Raw genomic sequence first — 23,948 nt, 5'->3', positions numbered from 1 at the left:
TGCCTGTGCTGCTGTCCCCCCAGCCAGAGAGAGGGCACAGGAACCCTGTCACGTGGTCAGAGGGAAGAGCAAGTGAAAATACTACCTGTTAGCTGCGAGTCCCCCCGCCCCCAGCCCCCAGCGTCTCCATTTGAACCAAGTGCAACGACTGTCAGGCCAGTGGTTTCGGACCTTTGCTCCCGAGAGCCTCTTGCGTTGTCCTCGTCCCGGCTGCAGAGCCAGGCCTCTCCTACGAACGGCCTTAGCCTGGCACCTGGCACCTGCCCAGGGTGTCCCCAGCCCCTCACCCTGACCTCAGTGGACTGATTGCCTGGACGCCCCAGGGAGCTTGTTAAAATGCAGTTCTGACTCAGGAGGTTGTGGGGGTGGCTGAGCAGCTGCATTGCTCCCAAGCCCCAGGGACTGCAGACCACACTTTGAGGAGACACATCTAGACCAGTGGCTCTCGGAGGTGGCTTTTTTTTTTTTTAAGATTTTATTTATTCATGAGAGACTGAGAGAGAGGCAGAGACCCAGGCAGAGGGAGAAGCAGGCTCCCTTGCGGGGAGCCCGATGCAGAACTTGATCCCAGGACCCTGGGGTCACGCCCTGGGCCAAAGGCAGATGCTCAACCACTAAGCCCCCCTGGCGTCCCTCAGAGGTGGCTTTTATTTATTTATTTTTATTGTTTTAAAGATTTTATTCATTTGTTCATGAAAGACACTGAGAGAGGGAGAGGCAGAGACAGGCAGAAGGCAGGTCCCATGCCGGGAGCCCGACATGGGACTCGATCCCGGGACTCCAGGATCACGCCCTGGGCCGAAGGCAGGCGCCAAACCGCTGAGCCACCCCGGGATCCCCTCAGAGGTGACTTTTAAAGTTTTCAATGCCTGGGATGCCAGCCAGCTAAATTGCAATCTGTAGGCCTGAGGCGCGGGGCTGCAGGATTGTTCTCACCTGTCCAGGTGACTCCAGCGAGTGCTGGAGTTTGACCCCCCCGCCCCCCGCCCGCCCCCGTCACTGCCAGGGTTCCTCTGAGCTGCCAGGGTTCCAGCTCAAACAAAGCCAGCTCCTGGCCTCCCGGGTGGCTGTCCTGTGGGCAAACGGCTAACTCCATCTGGCGTCCTGGAATATGGAAACGCGCTCTTTGGTCAGGGAGGGGACCCAGGCTTTGGGGGCAGATGGTCCCGGATTCGCAGTTTAGCTGCACCCCTGTTGGCCAAGAGAACGTGGTTGGGACCTCGGGCTCCCTCAGCTCTCTGAGCCTGTCTCCTCCTCTACAAGACGCAGATCATCCTAGGCCCTGCCTCCAGGGCTGCTGGGAATACTTGAGAGCTCCCGTGAAGGCCCCGAAGTAGCTCGGGTGCATAGCCGGCGCTCCCTAATGGTCCTGTTGCAGAGTTGTCCTCGCTTGACGTCCTCATTTTACAGGTGGGGTGGCTCCGGTTCAGCGGGTCCAGGGCTGCCCACCTGTCCTGCCTCTGACTCCGCCCGGGACCTCATCGCGGGGAGGGCCTCCCTGGAATGGAAGGGGCTGGCTGATGGGGGACTCCCGGAGTGGCGGGTCCTGGCGCCAGGAAGCAGGCGGTGCCTCCCACAGCCCGGCCCAGCCCCCAGGGAATCTCAGCAGCAGCTCGGGCCGCCCCGCCTCGGCAGCGGCTCCCACGCGCTCGGCCTGTCCCTTCACCTCTGGCGATGGCGAGCGTGCAGGACGCCAGACGTGGCTTCCGGTGAGCCGCACTGGGCGAGCTTACAGAGACTTGGGGAAGACTCCGCGGGGCCAACCAGCTCTGGGGACCGGGTTCCTGGACGTCCCTGCCGCCTCCTGCGCGAGGAGGGCCAAGGCGGCCGGGGGTCTCTGCTCAGCGAGTCGGGCAGCCTGGCCCGGGGATGGAGGCTCCGTGGGGACTGGGGCGCCCCTTGGCCTCCGGCAGTGGTGGCCTCTCCCTGGGCAGGCCGCCGCCCTCGCCCCCGCGCTCCGGGCTCCCTCGGCGTCTCCACCGGCCCCTCCTCGCCCCGTCCCGGGTCCACACACGCTGAGCAGCCCCAGATTCACCGGTTCCGTTTCAGCCACCCGCTTGACCCCACTCGGGGCAGTAAACACTTCATGTTTAATCCTTTTCCGACTGATGTCTGCCTGCCTGAGCCTCTCCTGCCATCTTCCCGTCTTGGCTAAAGGCGGGCCATCCTGCTCTGGTCATTCGAGGCTCCGGTGTCTTCCTGGCCCCGGCCCCAGCATCCGGTTCATCAGCAAATCCTGTCCACACAGCCTCCAAGCTGCATCTGGAGTCAGCCGCTTGCCCCTGCTGCCCCTAGGGAGGTGCAAGCGGCCATCCCTGACTGGCCCACTCCCCCCTCATCCCATTCCTGCCATCCTACAATCTGTGCCCAACACGGCGGCCGGATCTGCTGCCCGGAAGGACAGCCTGGCTCCCACCTCTCTCAGGGCTCCCAGGACCCTCCCTTTCTGCCTCCTTTTCTCTGGCATTCCAGGCAAACTCCACCTCAGGCCCTTTGCACGTACTGTTTGCACCACCTGGAACGAGGCACGTCCAGGTGTTCAGGAAAGATCCCTCAGCCACCGCCTTGGGGCTTGGCCCAGATGCTTCTGTGGTCTTCCTTGTTTGCCTCACGGCCCCCTGCCCCCACCGCGCACTCCTGAGCTCCGTCCCCTGCTTCATTTCTCTCCATGGCGATCACTGTGCTGCTGTGCTGCTGGCTGTCTGTCCGAGGACGTGGCCTGGGGGGGAGGGCTGGGGTGCGTGGCCCTAAAGTGGGAGGGAACGGAGGGGGGGCAGCCTTGACCCGGTCGCGTGCCTTCACCTGCGGGCTCCATGTTTCTGTGCCTTCCCCGTCTGCCCAGTGACTGTGGGGTGTTGACACGCTCTTCTTGGACGACAGCATCTTGCCTCTTCGTGTCATTGAATGATCTGCTCAGTCATTGGATGGCCTTTGCCCTTTGTTTTAAGTGTTGTCGCACCGTCACCCCACCTCTCTGGACGCCGCGCCCCCTGTTCTCGGGAGGCCCCGGGAGGCTCAGGTGTGGCTGCTGCTCTGTGACGTCACCTTCCCCCGGCTCCCCGGGCTCAGGGGCATTGGGGCTCCAGGAAGCCCATGTGAGGGGACGGGCCCTTCCCCATGACTCGTGGAGATGCCCCCTGGTGAACAGGCCCAGCCTGGAAGGTCCCAGGGGTCCTTGCGTAGCCCTGAGCCTCGGGGGCTTGGGCTGAGACCCCGCACTCTTGGCGTGCTCCCCGGGCCCTGGCCTTCTCTCCTGCTTCCTCTGTTTCCTGCAGGGGGTTCCAGGTGCCCAGGTGCCTCCTTTCCCAGAGGCCAGGTGGGGGCTGAGCGAGACCGTGGTCCCCTGGAGCCCGGGGGCTCTGCACCTGAGCCCTTTTCCTCCCAGGGCCCCACCGAGTCACAGCGGACCAGGTTAGGGGGCCTGTCCGCCTCACCCCACGGATCACCTTGGCCCAGCACCTGGCAGGTGGGAGGCTCCCTCCAGTGGCAGGCGATGGTCGGGTGGGATGCTGTGGCCACAGGAAGTCTTCTGCGGGTGGAAGGGCCAGGTGGGGGCCTTGGCTGTTCCTGTGAGGGCACCTGAGCAAGGACGGGGCGGGGGGGGGCAGCCGTCTGCCCATGTAGAATCGGGGGGCTCACAGATACCCCCATACCACCCCCGGGGGTCTCACCTCCTGGGCCTGGTGTGCAGACCTGGGCTCCCCACGAATCTACTGAGGAGCCAGGGCTGAGGGCCGCCTGGAGGGGAGTGCGCGTGGCCAGGCTGGAGGGAGCCCAGCACGGCGGCCAGGGCAGCGGGGGGCCGGGGAGTCACTGCCTGGGAGTGGGAGCCGGGACTGAGCCGGGGTGCGTCCTGACCCGGCGTGCTCTGGGGAGTGAGGGGGCCCAAGGGGCAGGGAGGGAGGGCGCTGGCCGGCCATCCGCCTGCTCCGACCCGCCGTGTCACCACCACCAGGAGCATCCCGCATCACACGCTGCTGGGGTCTCAGGAGGTGAAGTGCCCTCGCATCCGGGTCCCCGGGCTCCCCGGCCCCGCTCTGCCTCGGCGGCCCAGCTGGGGTGGCCCCTGTTTCAGATGAGGAGGCTGAGGTTCAGAGCCCTGGAGGCACGGAGGGCCACACCCTGGGTCACACGGCCAGCGGGATGGGGACCCACACGGGGACTGCCCCCCCGGCGGCCCCACCAACTGCCGCCAAGCAGACACCGTGCGTGTCCTGTGCTAAGAGCTTCCTCTCAATTTAATCAGCCCAACAAGCCAGGGGGTCACTGCTCGTGTTTTGCAGGTGGTGAGACCAGGGCCCAGAGAGGCCCCGACTGGCCAGGGTCACACACTGGGAACCTGGAATCGGGTCTCTGTGCGTTAACCACGGAAGTACGTGTGCCGCAGACGGTGTTCTCAGCCCCTGACAGCTCAGCTGCGGCAGCGACAGGGCCCCGGGTCCTCTGGCTGCAGGAGGTTTCACGGTCAGGAGGGAGGCCGTCCTAACAGGAGACACAGGGGTGACCTGCTGTGTGGCCCACGGAGCTGAAAGGCCTGGGCTCTGCTCCCCCAGGAACGTGTCTGAATCTGAGCCTCAGTGTCCTCCTCTGTGAAATGGGTATAAAAAGCGCTTGTTCTCCCCACATCCTGAGCTGCCGGGAGGGTCCATGATAACAGCTGAGAAAGTACGTGGGAATTACAAGGGCTGTGCGCATGCCAGCTGGGGTGGCCCCCACTGGGCCAAGCCCGGTGGAGGGTGGGGCGAGGGGAGCCTGCCTTTGGGGGCTCTGCAGGCGGCTGTGCAGAGGCCAAGGGCTGGGGGGAAGCTCGCCCCCCAGCGGACGTGGCTGTGGCTGCAGGAGCCTCGGTGGAACAGGTGCGCAGGGAGCAGGGGGAGCAGGGGAGCAGCTGCAGAGGGAGGGGCGGCCAGGGGGTCCCCTTGGTTTGACGGATCTGGGTTTTGAGCAATGATGGTGTCAGACGTAGCAGTTGATGGTGGGGGCCGGCCTGTCTTCCAGGCTGCTGCTCGTCCCACTCCACGCCATTAGGGACATCTCTGCAGACAGGGGAGGGGGCACCCGCGGTGTGCTGAGACTGCCTTTGTCCCCAGCAGGACAAGCCCGCGGGTCGTCCCAAATTTCCGGGCGGCCTCACACCTGAGTGTCCCTCCGCAGTCGGTCAGCTGGTGGAGGGGCTGTGCTCATGTTGGGGTCCCGGCCCGCACCCAGGCCGCCGAAGGGCCTCGTCGTTCTGGGGCCTGCCGCTGAGCCCGGGGCCCCCCTGGTTGTCTGCCTTGACTCTTGCTCCGACGGCGGAATGGGCCGCCCACAGGCCTGGACTGCACGGCCGTGGGGTGGTTCCCACGGGGCACCCCGCCGCCCCCGAAGCCAGGCCCCCACTTGTCGGTTCACGTGTCTGTGTGTCCGCACGCCCCTTGCTTCTTACTGTGATAGGAGCTGTTGGAGCCGTTGGCTGCCTTTGCAGCTTTGACGCTACTGACGCGGGGTCAGTCCCCAGCTGTGGAGCGTCTGGCGGCAGTCCCCGGCCTGTCCACTGGTGCCGTGGCGGCTCCCGCCCTCACATGGGACCCCCAAGCCTGTCTCCAGACACGCCCCACACTTGCCCCTGTTGAGAACCAGTCGTCTCGACCCTGATATCTCCGCTTTGTGACTGGCCCGTCCCCATGTCCCGCGCCCTGTCTCAGCGGACTCTGGGCCACCACCCTTCCCGCTGCCCCGCTCGCCCCACCCTCCACCTGTCCTGACCCAGGGCCTCCTTGCTGTGCTCTTCTGTCTGGGGAGCCGCTCTGGGACCTGGGGCGAGGTTCTCAGCCCGCCGTGTCTGTTTCCCCGTCTGCAAGTCGGGGCCCGTCGAGTGTCCACCTCGGTAGGTCGTGTGTAGAGCGGGATGACTGCAGATACCTAGCTCGTTGCCGGCTACGTGTCGTTCTTACTCAACGACTATTTATTTTTGTCGTGCCGAGATGGAGATGCATCAGCGAACAGGACAGAAGCCCCGGCCTTGGGATCTCTCAGCCCAGGAGGGAGGCAGATACGTTACCCTGCGATTGTGACTCCGTGTCACCGGGGCTGCGGTGGGGAAGTGTGAGGGGGCCGTGGGAGCCTGCAGGGGGATGCTGCACTCAGGAGTCAAAGAAGGAAGGCTTCCTGGAGGAGGTGGTATCCCAGCCGGGACCTGAAAGATGAGTCTGAGTTAGCTGCGTGAAGGAAGGGGAGGAGTCGTGGTCTTAGGTTACTTATCTTTTAAAAAATGTTTAAATGCTTTCCTGGGATAAAGAAATCGTATTTAATGGGCTGTGGTAGTGGACAGGGCCAAACCGTGTCACGGGATCTGGGCTCACAGCCTCTGAGATTCCCGAAAGTGCTCGATGCGGTGAGGCCGGGATGGGGCCGAGTGCAGAGCGCACGGCCTGGAGGAGACCCACTGCCGGGGATGGATGGAACTTGGTACCAGAAGCTCCCCCTGCTGCCCCGGGGTGGGACGGGGTGGGACGGGGAGGCCAGGGGAGGCAGGTGGGGGCACAGGGCAGCCGCCATCTGCACGACAGAGCTCTGTTCCCAGCTCACCTGTCGCCCTGGGGGCGGCCTCAGGGCAGCCCTGCTCGGTGCAGCGCCCCAGAGCCCCGCTGGTGGGGGCCCCGTCCCTTGAAGCGGAGGGAAGGTGGCGGGCAGCGCTCAGCGGAGCCCATGCGGGCCGTTAAAGCCCACGTCCTGTAGGTGCCGTGTGGGGCACCAGGGCCAGCCCCTCTGATGCTGTGTGTCCTTCCTCTCCCCAACAGCTACAGCCTCCGCCTGGCGTCCCGGTGCCCTCCGCCAGCCGCCCCGTACGTCACCAGGCAGTGTAGAAACGTCAAGGCCACGGCTGCAGCCCAGTTCCAGGGACCCCTCTTCAAAGAGTAGACACTTCGCCTGCTCCCTGACAGGTACGAGGAGGGCAGAGCGGCTTCTGGCCCGGTTCGGGTGGCTCTGGGGGCGAGGCGCACTGGGCTTGGGGCTTGGGGTGGGCGGGAAGCAGGGGAGAGGCGGGCACGATCGCCTGTGTGCCAGCTGGGGCACGGCCGGCCCGTCTTGCAGGCAGGTGGGCACCGGGGGGCTTCCGGGCGCAGACACCAGCTCTGCCACTTACTGGCTGGGGGACCTCGGCAAGGTACCCCGAGACCTCAGTCTCCACGCCGGTAGACTGGGGATGACAGTGGCGCCTGCTTCATGGCTTGTGAGAACTACAGGTGTCGGTGTGCAGAGCAGGAACAACAGCGCCTGGCACACACAAGCACGAGGTGTCACTGCTGACGGAGAACAGCAGGAGAGCAAGAGCCAGCACTTCATCGAGACCTGGAGAGGCTGTGAGCCCAGCAAAGGTTGTGGAGTCTCTATTCCCACAACGTATTTGAGAGTGAAAGTCCTAGTAAGTCCTAGTATTCTGCGGAACACGAACCAGAAGTCTCTTCGTGGATTCTCTACTGGTAAAACCTGAATCCATGCGCGGAAGCCGGACTTCCCCTCTTCAGGGGGCCTGGGCCTGGCCAGTGGTCTCGAGCAGGCTTGGGCTCCTTTGCTGCTGACGTGGCACGTCTTCTGTCACTGCGCCCCCGGGGCCGGCCTCTAAAGCATGGTTGGAGGAGCCCGTGCACCTGTAGGTCAGGGCGCTGGTGAAAGATACAGACCCCAGGGAGCCACTCGAGATTTACTGAGGGAACGTCCTGGTGCAGGGCCTGGAATCTGTACTGGCAGACGGCCCGTGATTCTGGGGCCCGCTCAAGTTCGGGGACACCTGCTTAATGCAGCCAGGGTTGTCAGAATGAGAATGCGGTGGTGGTTCTGGGCAAGAATGGGCTGAACTCTGAAACTTTGGGGTCCTCCATCCTGTACGTTCTCCCCTCCGCCTGCCCTGCTACCCAGAGCTCGTTCGCTCCTCCCTTCCTGAAGCTGCTGGAGTCTCTGGGCTCTGGGCTTTACTTCTCTGGGGACTGGGGAGGGGCATGGAAGCAACATCCACTTGCGCCAGAGGGTGTGTTGTCTTGAGGCAGGACTGAGCCTGTGTCTCCAGAACAGGCTCCCGAGAGGGCACGTGACCCCGGGCTGGGCACGCCGTGGAGCGCCGGCGGCCTGGGCGCTGAGCGCAGAGCTGGAAGGCTCTGGAGAGCGTCCCTGCCCTCGCTCTTCTCACAGACGGAAAGCTTGGGGCCTGGAGAGGAGAGGCTGGGCTGGCGTCTTCCAGACATGGTGGGGCAGTGCCAGGGCAGCCCTGGGGCCCCGCTTGTCCCGGGACCCTCCCTGTGGTGGCTGGATCCGGGTTCCAGGCCCACGGCCGCCCCTGGTCATCAGCCTGACCTTGTAAAAGTCACTCGTCCTCTCTGAGCCTCTTTCTTCCCTGCAAAATGGGGATCTGGGGATCTCTGTCACCTGCCATGGGGGGGTCTGGGGGTCGGTGTCACCCGCCGTGAGGGTCGTCGCAAGCATCAGAGTGCAGTCAGGTGGTGGTGTAGATACCATGGAATAATGTTGGGTGGTATTGATGGAAGCCGAACCTCCACATCCCTAGGACCCAGCAGCTGCACCACCAGAGGGATACTCAGCGGGGGGGTGTGCCCACCGTGGGAAGTTCCACCGTGGGAAGTTCGGGTGTTCCATGCACACACCCTGCTACCCGGTGCTTCCCCTCGGCCTATATACGACGCGTGTGCACCGCACGTGTCCTCCAGACATACGTAGCGGGTCCCAGCAGCATTCCTCACGGTGGGCCCGGACTGGAACCTGCCCCCTGTGCGTTGGCCGTGGACCAGGCGGATGAAGGCAGCAGGTCCTGCAGTCGACCCCGTAGCAAGGAGGTGGGCAGGAGCACACACAGGCTCGGAAGGGATGAACCTCACATGCTGTCACGCAGGAGAAGCCAGACACAAAGGACACGGACCCACTGATTCCATTTATTTCAGTTGAAAATGGGCAACGTGTGCATGAAGAGGGCCGAGAGTGTTCATTCCGGGGCTGAGGCTCAGGGGTGGTGCTAAACGGGGGTGTGGCTGGGGGCCACGGGGAGGTCGGTCGTGTGCTGTTTCTTGGGCCAGGAGCTGGGCACGCACGTGTGTTCACTGCAGACTCCTCGAGCTGCGTACGTGGCACATTTCAGTGCCTGGTTGAATTAGACACGTGGCGGGAGCGCAGGCCACGGCCAGACTGGGCCCGGAGTCTGCAGCCACCGCATCATTTCTCTTCTCTTTTCTCCTCAGCACCTGAAGTGACCTGGAATCCGTGAAGCCAAAGGGACTGGCCTTCTGCCCTGCAGGGAGTACCGACCTATTCCACTTGATGAGCCTGGGAGAGAAAGGAAGGGAGTGTGTGCGCGGGTGAGCGTGTGTGCGCGTGTGTGTGCGGTCTTCAGACGAGGGTCTCAAACCCCGGGAGGCAGGAAGGCAGCTGGTTCCACACCACGGACGACACTTGGGTGCAGCCCCGGGACCGTCTTCTGCGGCTCAGCCTCCCGCCAGGGTGGGGCCTCTCCTACTATGCAATTTTTCAAGAGCTCCTTGATCCTGCTTTTTGCTTCTCGAGTTGTCTTTTGCCGTGGCGGGGACCGTGCTCGGGCTCAGGGGTCGGCTCCAGCCCCGTCCCAGGAAGGCCTCGGGGGAGGCCGAGCCTCCCTCCCAGCCACGCTGCCTTCCCCGGCCTTCCACCCTCTCTGGGAACCGACGGCGTGTGGACACGTCGGAGCCTCGCTCATCGACCCCCTCGGCCCACGCACGTCGACGGCCTCCCTCCTTTGCCTGAGCTGCTGGCTTGAGTCGTCGCCAGACTCGAAATTCTCATGGGTCCTCGCCCCCGCCTGGAGATCGGGGTCCTCCCTGGGGGGAGGCGGGGGATGGGACGGCGTGGGGGGGGCCAGGGGAGGGCCCGGGTGCTGCTCTGGCCTCACTCGGTGGGACCATCCACACCTTTAGCGTCTGACCTTCGCAGACTAGCTGGAAAAGGACACAAAAATTGGGAACTGAACAGCCAGCTGGAGGATGAAGCAGCGAAGCACAGGGGGAAGAAGAAGAGATTTCTAGAGGCCACCGGTCGCCTGCCAGGGAATGACGGGGCTGGCTCCTGCGTGTGCGGGGCCGTCCATGTCTCGGAGAAACGGGTGAGCTGGGCTAGGAGTTTGGCCCCAGTCCAGTGAGGGTCTTGGGTTTTGTGCCTTTGGGGCAGACCCCAGACACGGATGTCTGAGCCCACTTTGGCGCTGTTCCCTCAGCTCTGTTTTTAGTAGTGACGTGTCAACCCCACGGTGGAAGGAGAGAACTTTGGAGAACCTGAGTGGTCACACACAAAAAGGGACTTTTTTTTTCAGGGCTACTATGGTTGATCTTGCAACTCTGTAAATATGTACGTAGACACTTTTAAAAGCACGTATTTATGTCCCTGACTGTAAATGCCCCCTTTTTAAAGTTTTATAACTTGTGTTATTTAATTAATCAGTCGACTGGCTGCAATGTAGGGTCTGATAACGGTCTGGGAGGAAGGTCTCACGAGACCCTCACATGGGCAGAGAAGGGCCGATGGCTGGCCACGTCACCGTGTTCCGTTTGCCACCCAGCTAAAAACCATCAGTTAAAGTTGTCCATTTCCATAGCTGGCATCCTTTTGCCTGCTCCGAAAATTAACCCTCACAAGCATGAAAGGCTGTGGCTGTTCCTCATCCGTCCCATAGATGTTGACACTCATGAACTGTACCCCAGCCTCTCAGTTCTTGAGGATTCTCCTTTTCAGCAGCAGGGAGGGCTCCCGAACCCAAAGCTTTGAAAGTCAACTTCAACCGATGGTGAATCCCAGAAAATGTCGTGGGGGCTGGGGGATGCTCCTGTTTGCATGTGCGAACGTGCCGGTCCGCCTTCGACCCTCTCAGACTAGCGGAAAGGGCCACGGAGTGTCCCAGTCACGGAGCCGGGGTGGTCTTCTAGAGAGTGGTGTTTCCCGGTCAGCGGTGGTTCTCGGGCGTGGGTGTGGATCGCGGAGGAGGGCGGTTCTGTATCTGCCATGTGAAGAAAATTAACAATAAAAGTGTGAAGCGCGATTGTAAAGAACAAGCCTGGGCGTGATCGTTTTGGGTTCTGGGTCCGTGTTGGCGATTCCCTGGGCGGCCCCGAAGGCCCCATTCCAGCAGGTTCCAGAGCGCAACCTGAGGTTTCAGGGAGACTCTGCGAAGATCCTGCCTGGTGAGCAAGGTTACTCTGCCTTCAAATCTCCCGCCTGCCAGCCAGTGAGCGGAGCCGCTTCGCGAAGGCTAGAAAGGCCTCTGTGGTGCCCAGTGTATTCTTTTTAAGTAGCTTTATTGGGATGCATCCCCGTGCCACACAGTTAACCCACGTAAGGAAGTGTACAAATCAGTGGGGGTTTTTTTTTTTTTTTTGGTACATTCGGAGTTGTGCAGCCCCCACTGCATTCAGTTTTAGAACATCTTCAGTCACCCCCAAAAGAAATCCCACACCCATTAGCAAGCACTTGCTGGTTTTCCCCTCGGTTCCTTAGGCAGCCAGAAGCCTACTTCCTACCCCTGTGGGCTCACCTGTCCGGGACATTCCACGTAAATGGGATCTCACAGTACATGATCTTTTACGACCAGCTGCTCTCGCCTCGAGTGTTTTCAAGGCGTACGCAGGCTGTAGCATGTCTCAGCACTTCATTCTTTTTTATGGCCAACTATCCCGTTGTATGGGCGTACTCGTGGAATATTCGGGACATACATAGACTTAAAAAAGCGTCACTCATGGTTTATCTGGAATTCGACTAGCGGGCACGCTGGACCTTTCCTGGCAACTCAGCCTCCAAGCCCAGGGCCGTCCTTCCAGGGACCATTTACTGTGACCTGTGATGCACCAGGTATTCCCCACACGGTCCCTCTCCTGCCACAGCCTCCCAGCAGGACAGGTACCTCCGCAGCTGTTTCACAGATGAAGAAACAGGCTCAGACACCCTCCGTAGTTTGTCCGGGGTCCCACAGCTGGCAGATGCAGGCCAGGCACTGGGCTCCGGCTCTCAGGCCCACAGTTTCCGGTTTCCCGCTTGCCTCTGGCTGCTGCCCCTCCTGCCACCCCACTGGCTCCTCCAGCTCTTGAGTCACCTGCAGGCAGAAACATGACAACAGAGGTCAGTCCCCAGATGCCCAGAACATAGCGGGCCCCTGGGCCTCGGCCCCACCCCAGGTGCATGGCTGTATGGAAAGCATAGGTTTCAAACTGTGGGTTAAGTCCCATCCCAGTCCTGCTCCCTGGCGGCTGCATGACCTTGCCTGGGTTCCCACCCGTCTCAGCCCGGTTCCTAGTTTGCCAAGGGGATGGCCCCCCCCACCTTCCTGCATTCTAGCTCATTGCCTGCCTCTGGGGTCACCTGGCTGATCCCTAAGGGAGAGATCCTCGGCCTCTACCCCGCCCCCAACCCCAGCAGGGCCCAAGGCTGGAGCAGGCGTGGAAACAAGCATCGGGGCCTCTGCCCACTGCATGGGGCGCCCAGGGGTCCGAGAGCGGTACCGTGCATGGGGCGCCCAGGGGTCCGTGAGCGGGACCCTGCATGGGGCGCCCAGGGCTCTGCACCAGCGGGACCGTGCATGGGGCGCCCAGGGGTCTGCACCAGCGGGACCCTGCATGGGGCGCCCAGGGGTCCGAGAGCCGGACCGTGCATGGGGCGCCCAGGGGTCCGCGTCAGCCGGCGTCCCCGGTGCTGGTTCCGAGCGGGCTGTGCAGCCGCCGGGCCGCCGCCAGGGCCGGGGTGGGGCGGACCCGGGCCCGGAGCTCCGCAGGATCCGTGCAGCTGCGCGAGCTGAGGCCGAGGCGAGCGGGGGCGCGGGGCGGGGGGCGCGGGGCGGGGGGCGCGGCGCCGGGGCGGCGTCGGGGTCGGGTCCCCCTCCCGGGGCGGGTCAGGGCGCGTCCCGGTCGCCCCGGCAACCGCCACCGGAAGCGGGTGCGCCCCCTGCTGACGCCGCGCGCCCGCCGGGGCCCGGGCAGCCCGCCGTGCGTCACGCCTGCGTCATGCGCCGCAGGCCGCGGGGTCACGTGGGCACGCGCGCTGACGTCACCGCGGCGGGCTGAGCCGGGGCGGCGGGCGGGGGAGGCGCGAGGTCGCCGCGCAGGTGCGTCGTGCAGGTGCGGGGCGGTGCGTGCGCTGAGCCTCTGCCTTCCTGCCTCGGCCTGTGCCCGGGGGGCGGGGGCGGCAGGTGCGGGCGGCCCCAGGGGGGGGGGCGGGTGCTGAGCGCCTTCCCGGCCCCGGCCCCGGCCGCCCTGCTCCGTGTTTCTCGGACCGTGGGCATCCCCGAGTGGGTCCCGTCACCGTAAAGAATCCTCGGGGGTTGCCTGTGCCCTTGGGTAGACCCCAGGCCCTCCCTCCCTCCCTCGGCCTGGAGGCCGCGCCTCTGCGCCAGCCGCGACCGCAGCGTTGCTCCGCCTCCTGCCACAGGGCCTTTGCACACACTACCCCGCTGTCGGCCCTGAGTGTCCGGCCAGCAGCCACCTGCCTCTCCGCCGGTGCTGTCCCCGCAGCGTCCCTCCCTCGCTGCGGGTCTCGTGTGGCCTCCCCGTCTCCTGCCCTCGTGCATTTGATTCACTACCTGAGATTTTAGAGTTTCTCGAGAACGTCAGCCGCGGGGTGCAGACTTCACCCGTCCTTTCCTTGTTGGCTGCAGCACCTGCCGCCCGCGGGCCTCCGGGCTCCCGGTGGGATGCGTGGGACGCCGCCCTGCGGGGACCTGAGCCCGAGGCCTGGATGCGCGGGGGGCGCGAAGGCCGCCAGAGCCGGTGGAGCGCCGGGCCTTCCCGCTGCTGGCTGGGAGCTCGTCAGGGCCTGGCCCTCGGCCCAGCAGCCGCGCCGGCCCCCCCCCCCCCCCGGGACAGCTCGTGGCCTTGGGTCGCAAGGCCGCGGTGTCAAGTGGGGCCCTGAGGGCCCTGAAGAGTGTTCAAGTGGCTTTTGACGCCTGCCGACATCTTGGGCTTGTGGCTCTGACTCTGCTCGATGCATAGGATTCTTGTTTTTTTTTTTTTAAGATTTATTTATTTATGATAGAGAGAGAGAGACCCAGGCAGAGGGAGAAGCAGGCTCCATGCACCGGGAGCCCGACGTGGGACTCAATCCCGGGACTCCAGGATCGCGCCCTGGGCCAAAGGCAGGTGCCAAACCCCTGAGACACCCGGGGATCCCGATGCATAAAATAAGAATACCTTGTTTTTTGAACCATCTTGTCTTTCTTACCATCTGGGGGCAAACGAGTGGACCGGTTTTGTTCTTGGCTGGTCGGACGTTGCCATCATGTTGGGCAAGGCAGGGCCTCGGGCGGTGCTGGGTGAGCCCCTCCGGCCCACGACGCTTACCTCCTTTTGCCCAAGTGCCTTCAGGGGCTCCTGGCCGGGCTGGGACGTGAGCAGAGGGAAAGGGGGCCGGAGCGTGCCCACGACGCGGCCCGGGAAGCATGGGCTGCCCCGTGGGCCATCCACCCCTTCCGCGACTCGGTAGGCCGGGGGGCGTGCCCAGGTCCCAGCGAGCCTCCAGCCCGCCAGGCATCGGGCCAGTTCTCGTGTGTTTCCTTAAACACCCAGTTTTGAGTTTTCTAATTGGAAAATTGTACGTTGACGCAACCTGAGAAAAACAGAATCCAAGGAAACCCCCAGGTACCGATTGACCCTCTCGTGCGTAATCCTTTGGATTTTTATGTACACAGAGCTTAGCTAACTGGCCCTGCCGGACCTCCCAGCGTGACCTTGCGATGCCCTTGACCCTCCCCACGCCTCCATACCCTCCTCTTTAAAGTAGAGGGTCGCAGAGCGTCCCGGAGGTGTCTGGGGAAAATCAAGGTGATTGCTCGAGCAGAGCCGCCCGGAAGAGTGCGCAGCCCTGGGTGCGGACGGTAAGCGCCCGTCATGGTGTCCTTCCTGTTGGCTTTTACACTCTCCGATTATTGCTGCTGCTTTCCTCTTAATGATGCTAGTGGTGGTGGAGGGTGCACATCAGAGCCAGCATTTGGGTTACTCCATCACCTGGGCGTCCTCATACCTATTTGCCCCAGTATGATTTTTTTAAAAAAATTGGAATGGAAGTGGAATGGCCAGGTTAAAAGGCGATAATCGGTGATCCTTACGAGATACACCCTGTGCGCCAGGCCCTGGGCTACACGCTTGCCTTATGGAGACCCGATGGAGGTAGGCTCCCTCATGGTCCAGTATTTATGGACAGAGACCACTTTTTTTTTTTTTTTAAGATTTTATTCATTCTCTGCTCTCTCTCAAGATCGCTGCGCCGGTTTGGGGGCTTCTGTGTCTCTATGCAAATTTTAGGATTGTTTGCTCTATTCCTGTGAAAAATGGCATTGGCATTTTGATAGGGATTGCACTGAACCTGCAGGTGGCTCCGGAGAGCGTGGATATTTATTAGTATCAATTCTCCCAATCCATGAACACAGTATATCTTTCCATTTGCTTGGATCTTCATTTTTTTTTCCATTAGGATCTTACAGTTTTCAGGGCACAGGTCCCTCATCTCCTTGGTTAAGTTTATTCTGGGTGTCTGATTCCTTTTGATACAATTGTAAATGGGATTTTCTTTTTCTTTTTTTTTTTTTAAGGCTTTTATTTGAGAGAAGAGAGAGCATGCACGAGCATGGGGAGGAGAGGGAGAGGGACACGCCGACTCCGTGCCGAGTGTGGAGCCTGACACGGGGCTCGATCTCACACCTCGAGATCAGGACCTGAGCCGAAACCAAGAGTCAGATGCTCAACCAGCTGCACCACCCAGGGGCCCCGGGATTATTATTTTTTTTTTTCTAATTTTTCTTTCTGATACTTTGTTATTAGTGAATAGCAACAAAACTGACTTTTGGATAGCAATTTGGTATCATGCAACTTTACCGAATTTGTTGATTAGTTCTGACCGCTGGTCTGTTCTTGAAGGTTCCAGTGGGGAAAATATCCTGTGCCCCGGTCCCCATGGAGCATCCTCCAGTTCCCGCAAATATGTGACGTCCAAGGCTCTTCCTTGGTTTCCCAAGGCTCTTTGGTTCGTGTGATGCCACCCAAGGCCCCCATGTCCATCCTCACTGAATCAGGGGTTGCTACAGGACTCCTGCTGGGAGAGGGTGGGTGGGAGGGAGGGTCTGAGAGCAGGGCCCCCCTGGCACAGGGCGAGAGTTGCTAAATGCTGAAAGCCAGCTGCCCTCGGCTCTGTGTCCAACTTGGTTCTGCTGTCTTGGGGAAATCCTTTCTCTTCCAGAGTGCCCCCAGGTTCCTCCAGACAGCCACCTGGACAGAGGTAGGGGCGACAGAGGTGTAAGGAGAGCCCGAATGCGGAGGGGTAGCACGGGGGTCTTCCCCCTTCCCCGTGACAGCCACCCCAACCAGGGGTCTCAGGTGGGCCTCTTTGCAGCTCTGCGGACCCTCTGCTGCTTCCCGAGCTCTAGTAAAAACCTCCAGGCTTCTATCCCCTTGCAGCCCCCTGCTGGGGACCAGAGGCTCCGGTTAGGCCGGATGTGAGAGAGGGAAGGGAGCCTGCAGAAGCAACAGAGCCCTACCTGGACGGCCAAGGCCCGATTTACTCGCTCTAGCCCGCCCCGCCTCCCCCTTGCCGACACAGACCCACACTCGCCGCCCTGGGGGAACCTTTTCCAGCTGTGCCAGCTGAGATGCAGTGTCCCTTGCTTCACGGTGCTGAGCCGGTGGCCAGGGGAGGACTCTCCCCGGGACGGGCCTGGGCTGGCTGCAGCTCCCCGGCTCCCTCCGGTCCTCCTGACACCAGCCCGTTCTGTGCTAGGTCCCTTCTGAACGTCGTCCCTCTGTAGGTCCCCAGGGATGGCGTCAGTCCACCGTCCTCGTAGGGACGGGCGCTGGGGCTGGAGCCTTGGACCTTATAGGAGGAAGGGAGACTCTTTAACATGGAGAATGATGGTGATTGTGCAGGAAGAGGGTGCTCAGGGCAATAGAAGGGTGTGCTCATTCCCAGATGCCAAAGGTATTTCTTGCAGAACAGACCTCCAGGTGTGGCCTCAGGGCAGGGCCAGGACCAGGGGCACAGAAAAAGCAGCGAACAGACTCACAGACTCGCCTCGTGTAAAGGCTGGATTGCCTTTTAATGTAAAAATAGGTCGCTGATCAAGTCTCTGAAGACCCAGTCATGATGCTGAGCTTTCCCACATGCCGACACCCCCGTGAGGTTCGTGCCATCATGTGGGCCCCCCGGGACCGAGACCAGCCACGGCCTGGCTGCAGGATGTTGGGTGGAGCTGGGATTTGAACCTGGGGCCGGGGATGTTTTCCCTTAGGCCCCCCAGGAGCAGCGGGGAGAGAGCAAACAGCGGCCTGCATTTCTTTTCAGCCTTTCATGGTGTTTTGTTTTGTTTTTTGAAACCAGGCTTAGTTAGCATGCGTGCTTGTTAACAGACATTTATTTGGGATGCATTCAACCGTCTGAAAAGCAGAAGTACCCCTTTGTGCAGGTGTCCCCAGGGGCCGGACAAGTGAGCGGGGTCAGATGACCAGCTGGAGTGCGGGGCTGGACGACTTCCCTTCTGGGTCAGGGAAGACACACGGGGCCAGGAAAGCTGATCCTCCGGTGATCACAAGGCGGGGGGGCGGGGGGACATCCCGCACCCCGTCCCGGCCCCGAACAAGGTCTAGCCCACCTGAGACCTTGGTGGACCTGGGGGCCCCCGAGGCTTGTCAGAGCAGGCCGAGTGGCCCCCACGCCAGGAGGGGCTCTCCTGGGATCGGGCTGTTTATCGTCCCCGAGCCTGCCTGTGCTGTCACCGCTCCCTGTTGGGCGAGGACAGGTGCAGGTGCTGGGTGCCCAGGGCCCGGGTCGGGGTGCTCTGGGTGTGACCCTGGCTCTGGCCCTGCGTGGCCCCGCACAAGCGACCCCGGGTGTGTGATCCCTCGCACCCAGGGTGGGGGTGCCCCGGGGAGCGAGACGAGGTGGGGGAGGCACAGGCTGGCCCAGGCCCCCAGCGAGCCTTGGGGGGCGCGTCATCACCTGATGTGTCGGGGCGGCGACTTCTGTCCTGGAATGTGGCGGTCCTCGTGGCTGGGGGTACCACCCGCCGGGAGCTCAAGCAGCCCCTTTGCTCCCGGTTCTGGAGGCTGGAAGCACAGGCCAAGTCGCGGGCTTGGTTTCTCCCGAGGCCTCTCTCCTGGGCCTGCGGGCGGCCGCCTTCTCGCTGTGAGGGCAGGTGGTCTCCCCCTGCACACATCCCGGTGTCTCCCCTCCTTCTTGGAAGCTCGCCGTCCTATAGGCCTAGCCTTCACCCTGTGACGGGGGAGCTGCCTTTTGCAGCTCTTGCAAGACCTCTTGCAAGACCCTGTCTCCATATACAGTCCCGTTCTCAGCTGTGCTGGGAGTGAAGGTTCCAGCATATGAATTTGGCTGGGGGCACAGTTCAGTTCCTAATACGACTATTTGGATATTTCCCTGTTCCGCTGAGACTGCAAGAGATGGTGGAGTCCCTAGTAGGTGTGGGCCGTGGAGTGGGAGTGTCATGCAGGAAACTGGTCTGAGTCTTTGCCGTTTTTTTGTTTTGTTTTGTTTTTTAAAGTAGGCTCCATGCCCAGTGTGGAGCCCAGTGTGGGGCTTGAACTCACGACCCCGAGCTCAAGACCTGGAGCTGAGATCGAGTTGGGTGCCTCACAGACTGAGCAATCCAGGCGCCCCAAGTCTTGGCTTTTTAACCTCATCAAACAGCCCCCCCCCCCCCCCCCCCCCCGCCCCAGCGCAGCATGCCAGGGAGCCCTGGCCTGTGTCGCTAGCTCGTGTCTGTGATCCATTCCCAGGTTTTGGGGGCCAGACGACTTTTACCTCCGAACTCTCCCACCGTGTGCGCGTCGGTTCGGACGGGCTCCTCGTGCTGCCGTGACCGACAGGACCCTGGTTGCCGAAGACAAATGCTTATTTGCTTGTGCTACATGTTGATTGTGCATCGGCTGGGAGCGCTTTGCCCACGTTTGCCGACTCCTGGGTGACTACAGAAGAGACTACGACTGCCCTCTTTCTCTCCAAAAGCAACTACTGCGCTGACCTCCGTAGCGATCACTTCCTTGTATTTGTTTGTCTTTAATGAAACTTTAAATTTTGAGATTGTGTCGTCGTAAGACGAGAATGCAGAGCCCCTGGGTGCCCTTTGCCCAGTGTCCCCCACTGATACCTGTAGAAGTCAATACCACAGTGAGACACTGACATTGATTCCGTCACGATACAGGGCATCTCGGGGCATCTCATCACCATGGAGACCCCGCACCTTGGCTTTTTATAGCCACATCAGCTTTCCTCTCTCCTCCTTAACCCCTTGTGATCTGTTCTCCATCTCTGCAATTTTTTCATTTTGAGAATGTTACACACGGAATCACACAGTCTGTGTGTGACCTTTTGGGATTGGCTTCTCTCACTTGGCTTAGTTCTCTGGAGGTTCCTGCAGGTTGTTAGGAGTATTGCTAGTTTGTTCCTTTTTTTTTTTTTTGCTACATAAGTGTTGCAGGGTGTGGACAGACCCCAGCTAACCCCTTACCTATGGGAAGGCATCTAGGTTGTTTCCAGTTTGGGGCTATGGGGACTAAAGCTGCTCTAGACACACTATTCCTTACAGATTTATGTGTGTGCATGTGAGCGCAGTTTTCATTTCTCTGGGGTAAATTCTTGCAAGTGCAGTTGTTGAGATGTATACCTTGCTTTGTTTTATTCTTAAGAAACTGCCAGACTGTTTTCCAAAGCAGCTATATGATTTTACCTCCGCCAGTATATGAATGACCCAGAGAGTGATTTCTCTGCATCCTTGACAGCATTTGGTGGTGTCATTATTTTTTATTTTAGCCATTGTGGTTTTTAATTTGCATTTCCCTGACGGCCAACGATGCGAATCTTTTCATGTGCTTCTTTGCCATCTGTGTATCCTCTTTGGTGAAAGGTCTCCTGTCTTTTGCTCATAGTCTAATTGCATTCTTTGTTTTTTTACCACTGAGTTTGAATTTTACATATTCTAAATGGATAGTTCTTACATTACATATGAGGTTTGCAGATATTTTCTTCCAGTCTGCGGCTTATCTTTTTGTCCTTTTTTTTTTCCTTCTTTTTGTCCTTTTAACAGGGTTTTTCACAAAACGAAAAAATAATCAAAACTTTTTTTTTTTTTGGATGAAGTCTTGTTTGTTCTTTTATAAATCATGCTTTTGGTGTCAAGTCTAACAACTCTTTATTTGGCCCTAGACCCCCAGGAGTTTCCCCCATGCTTTCTCTTCTAAAAGTTTTCTATTTTACATTTAAGCTGGTGATCCATTTTTGAGTTAATTTTTGAATCATGTGTGAGACCTAGGTCAGGGGTCTTCTTTCCTCTTGTGAATGTGCATTTCAGTGTCATTTGTTAAAGGGCCGTTTCCTTCATTGAGTTGGTCTTGTATCTTCTCAGAGGTCAGGGGGGCATATTTGTGGACGCTCCTGGATTCACTGTCCTGTTCCCGATCTGTGTGCTGTACTTCTCCTGCCTTCCTAGGGCAGCACTATTACGGCTCTACTAAGTCTTGAAATGAGGTAGACTAATTCTTCCAGCTTTATTCCTTTTTTTTTTTTTAAATCCCAAATTGTTTAGCTGTTATCGTTCCTTTGCCTTTCCATATAACTTGGGAATAATTATACAATTCTAGGATAATCTTGTCTGTATGTACAAAAAAACAATCTCGCTAGGACTTTAACAGGAATTGTGTCAAACCTATGTATCACGTTGGAGAGGAGCGGCGTTTTTACCATGTTGGCTCTTTGAATCACTAACACGATTTATTTAGACATAATTTGAATGATCTGTGTTGTGTAGTTTTCGGCATAAAAGCCCTGGACACACTTTGTTAGATTTTACCTCAATCTTTTTCCTTTGGATTGACTGTAGATGGTATTGGGTTTTTAAGTTTGATGTTCCTGTGTTCCTTGTAAGTGTAAGAAAATAACAGTTGATTTTGTGTGGAGGTCTTGTATCCTGTGACTTTGTTGAACTCATTTGCTAGTTCTAAGAGTTTTTTGGCAGATTCCTTGGGATTTTCTCTATAAACAATGTTGTCTGCATATAGGGACAGTTTTATTCTTTTCTGATCCGTATGCCTTTTATTTTCTTTTCTTGTATAGAATTGGTATTCATTTTTCTTTAAATATTTAGTAGAACCCTGATGTGAAACCAGTTGGGCCTAAAGATGTCTTTTTTGGGGGTTTTGTATCATAAATTCTGTTTCCTTAATAGCTGCAGGGCTATTCAAGTGATTTATTTCATATTGGGTGAGTTGTGGTCATTTGTGTTTGTAAACGAGATTAGTTTCATATAGTTGACAAATTTACATGATACAGTTGTTCAGTCTCTTATTATCCCTTCAATCCTCTTGTTTCTTTTCTGATACTTTTCGGTTTTTCTTGTCAGTCTTGCTGGAAGATCATTTTCATCAGTCTCTTAAAGGAACTAGCTCTTCGTCTTAATGATATTTTCCCCCCTATTGTTTCCTCTCTCTGATTGCATTGATTTCTGATCTTTAGCGTTTCTTTCCTTCTGCTTGCTCTTATTTTTGTAGGTTCTTGAGGCAGGAGCTTAGATTATTGATTTGAGACTTTTTCTCTTTTCTAACATATACATTTTGTGCTATAAATTTCTCTGGTGGTATTTGCAGAGTCCTAGAAATTATGATATGTGGTGTTTTCATTTTCATTCAGTTCTGCGTATTTTTTTATTTCACTTGAGACTTTCTCCTTGACCCATGAGTTATTTAGAAATGTGTGGCTTGGTTTCCAAGTCCTTGGAGGGTCTCCTGATATGTTGGCTTTCAATTTGTAGTTTGAGTCCATTTGGTCAGACAATCCACTCTATGTGATTTCAGCTCGTCTACATCTGTTGAGGTTAATTTTTCCCACGTTTATGAAGATATAACTGATGGATAGCATTGTCACATTTTAGGTATACAACCGGATGACTTATTTATTTATATATATAGCAAATGCTTATCACAACAGTTTAATTAACATCCATCACTTCACGGTTACACATTTTTTCTTGCAATAAAACTTTTAAGACTTACCCTCTTAGCAACTTTCAAATAGACAATATAGTATTGTAGGACTGTGGTCACCATACCCTACAATATGTCCCCAGGACTTATTTATCTTATAACCGAAAGTTTGTACCTTTTGACCACCTTCAACCGTTTTGTTCACCCCTTTACCCCTGCCTCTGGTGATTGCTGATCCCTTCTCTGCATCTATGAGTTCAGTATTTTAGAGTCCGTACACAGGAGAGATCATACAGTATTTGTCTTCCTCTTTGTTTCACTTAACATAGTGCCCTCAAGGGCCATCCACGTTGTTGATAAATATGTTGCACTGTATATCTGTTTCACTGCATACGTACGCCACACTTTCTTTACCCACTCATCTGCCACTGGCCATTTAGATTGCTTCCATATCTTGGCTACTGTGAACAATGCCGCAGTGAACATGGGAGTGCAGATATCTCTTCAAGAACCTGTTGTCATTCCCTTTGGATATATACCCAGAAGTGGAATTGCTGGATCATAGGGCAGTTCTATTTTTAATTTTTTGAGGAACCTGCACACTGTTTTCCATTGGCGCAGACCAGTTTATATTCCCACCAGCAGTGCACGAGAGCTCCTTTTTGTCCACGTCATATCCAGCATTTGTTTTCTCTTGTTACTTTGATAACAGCCATCCTAACAGGCATGAGGGGACATCTCAGAGTGGTTTTGGTTTGCGTTCCCTGATGGTTAGTGATGATGAGTACCTTCCCATGTACCTGTTGCTTGATCCCATATCATGTTACTTGATGCTATTCTTATTTTTATACCTGTTTTATTTTTTCAGAAGTTTTTAGGATCTTCTTTTTATCCCTGACGTTCAGAAACTTCACAGTGTGACTAAGCATTTTTCATTTGTTATACCTGGTGGGTACTCTGTTGGGAGTTTAAAACCTAAAAAAAATATAAAATATGGGAAATAAAAAAAAAAAAAACAAATGAATAAAAAAGTAAACAAAAAGCAGAATCCGTTTCTGCTGATCACATCACAGAAACTGTGAATCATCACATCAGTTTTCTGATGTGTAAACACAGAAAATGAACTGACATTTGCCAGCAGGGGAGGGTGGGGGGGGGATGGTCAAAATGGAGGAAGGGGTGTGTGAATAATAAGCTTTCAGTTACGGAATGAATAAGTCACGGGAGTAAAAGGCACAGCATAAGGAATATAGTCAATGGTTTTGCAGTCGTGGTGTGTGGTGACAGATGGTAGCTGCACTTGTGAGCACAGCTTAATATTTAAACTTGTCCAGTCACTGTGTTGTACACCTGAAACGAGTGTCACGTGGCCTATCAACTCCACTGAAATAGCAAAATTCTAAAAAACCATTGTCAAATTTATTCAAGTCACTCATGTCCCTGATGAATGAGTGACGTTCCGACACCTGTCTTTGTTTTTCACGTACCGATAAATCATTAAAATCAATAGAAATATTAGCTAGATTCTTGTCAAAACGATCCTTGTTCATTTACATAAACAGCTGGCGACAGAGACAGAAGTGCAGCAAAAACCAAGGAGACATTCCATGAAAAGCAATCGACTGTACAGGATTCTCATTAAAGAATATTGTATATTTTATTGTATATAAACTATGTGCTCTATACCTACGTCAATGAAAGTTAAGTGTGTGTGTGCACAAAAACTCCACTCGCCTCCAGAACTTCTGTTGTTTTTATGTTTAGCTCCTAGATTGATTTTTCAATTTTTGTTATTTTATAAATTTTCATCTTCTATACTTTGGTGACTCTTAGTGCTATTGCTCTTCTGTTTTTAACCTCAGTCATTTTTAAATCTTAAGGGCTATACATGTTTCCTGTCCTTTTGTATTAATATCCCATAATTATATGGGTATAAAATTACCTTCACATTTTTTCAGTCATTTGTATATAATGCATTGC

The 23,948-nt window shown here is 57.1% G+C and overlaps 1 protein-coding gene and 2 long non-coding RNA genes across 21 annotated transcripts in view; 2 read left to right on the top strand and 1 right to left on the bottom strand.

Annotated features, from left to right (window-relative positions):
* The window catches only part of PRDM2 (PR/SET domain 2), a 119,680-nt gene extending 108,617 nt beyond the window's left edge, over window positions 1-11,063 (top strand). For 10 of the 13 annotated variants that reach the window (XM_072828289.1, XM_072828280.1, XM_072828283.1 and 7 more), the window contains 2 exons: window positions 6,780-6,923; window positions 9,228-11,063. In XM_072828289.1, coding sequence (XP_072684390.1) covers window positions 6,780-6,923; window positions 9,228-9,253 — 170 coding nt within the window. In that variant the 3' untranslated portion in view covers window positions 9,254-11,063. Of the gene's footprint in view, window positions 1-6,779; window positions 6,924-9,227 lie in introns of those variants that run through there. The other 3 variants (XR_012031910.1, XR_012031911.1, XR_012031912.1) reach the window with 2 other exon arrangements.
* Window positions 3,591-13,793, bottom strand: LOC140634409 (uncharacterized). 6 transcript variants are annotated; one of them, XR_012031918.1, is made up of 4 exons: window positions 13,577-13,793; window positions 11,909-12,097; window positions 6,568-11,008; window positions 3,593-6,175 (listed from the first exon to the last, which is right to left on the bottom strand). It is a non-coding gene; the product is annotated as an uncharacterized lncRNA (long non-coding RNA). The 6 variants fall into 6 exon arrangements; XR_012031917.1 differs by lacking the exon at window positions 13,577-13,793 and adding an exon at window positions 12,613-12,786; XR_012031915.1 differs by lacking the exon at window positions 13,577-13,793 and adding an exon at window positions 12,648-12,792 and having other exon boundaries at window positions 3,594-6,175.
* LOC140634410 (uncharacterized) lies at window positions 13,302-19,072 on the top strand. 2 transcript variants are annotated; one of them, XR_012031920.1, is made up of 3 exons: window positions 13,302-14,866; window positions 15,581-18,614; window positions 18,771-19,072. It is a non-coding gene; the product is annotated as an uncharacterized lncRNA (long non-coding RNA). The 2 variants fall into 2 exon arrangements; XR_012031919.1 differs by having other exon boundaries at window positions 15,581-19,072.
* Window positions 19,073-23,948: the final 4,876 nt, after the last annotated feature.

Source organism: Canis lupus, chromosome 5, assembly GCF_048164855.1.
Source record: "Canis lupus baileyi chromosome 5, mCanLup2.hap1, whole genome shotgun sequence".
NCBI classification, from domain to species: domain Eukaryota; kingdom Metazoa; phylum Chordata; class Mammalia; order Carnivora; family Canidae; genus Canis; species Canis lupus.
This window is presented reverse-complemented; position numbering and strand designations above follow the sequence as displayed.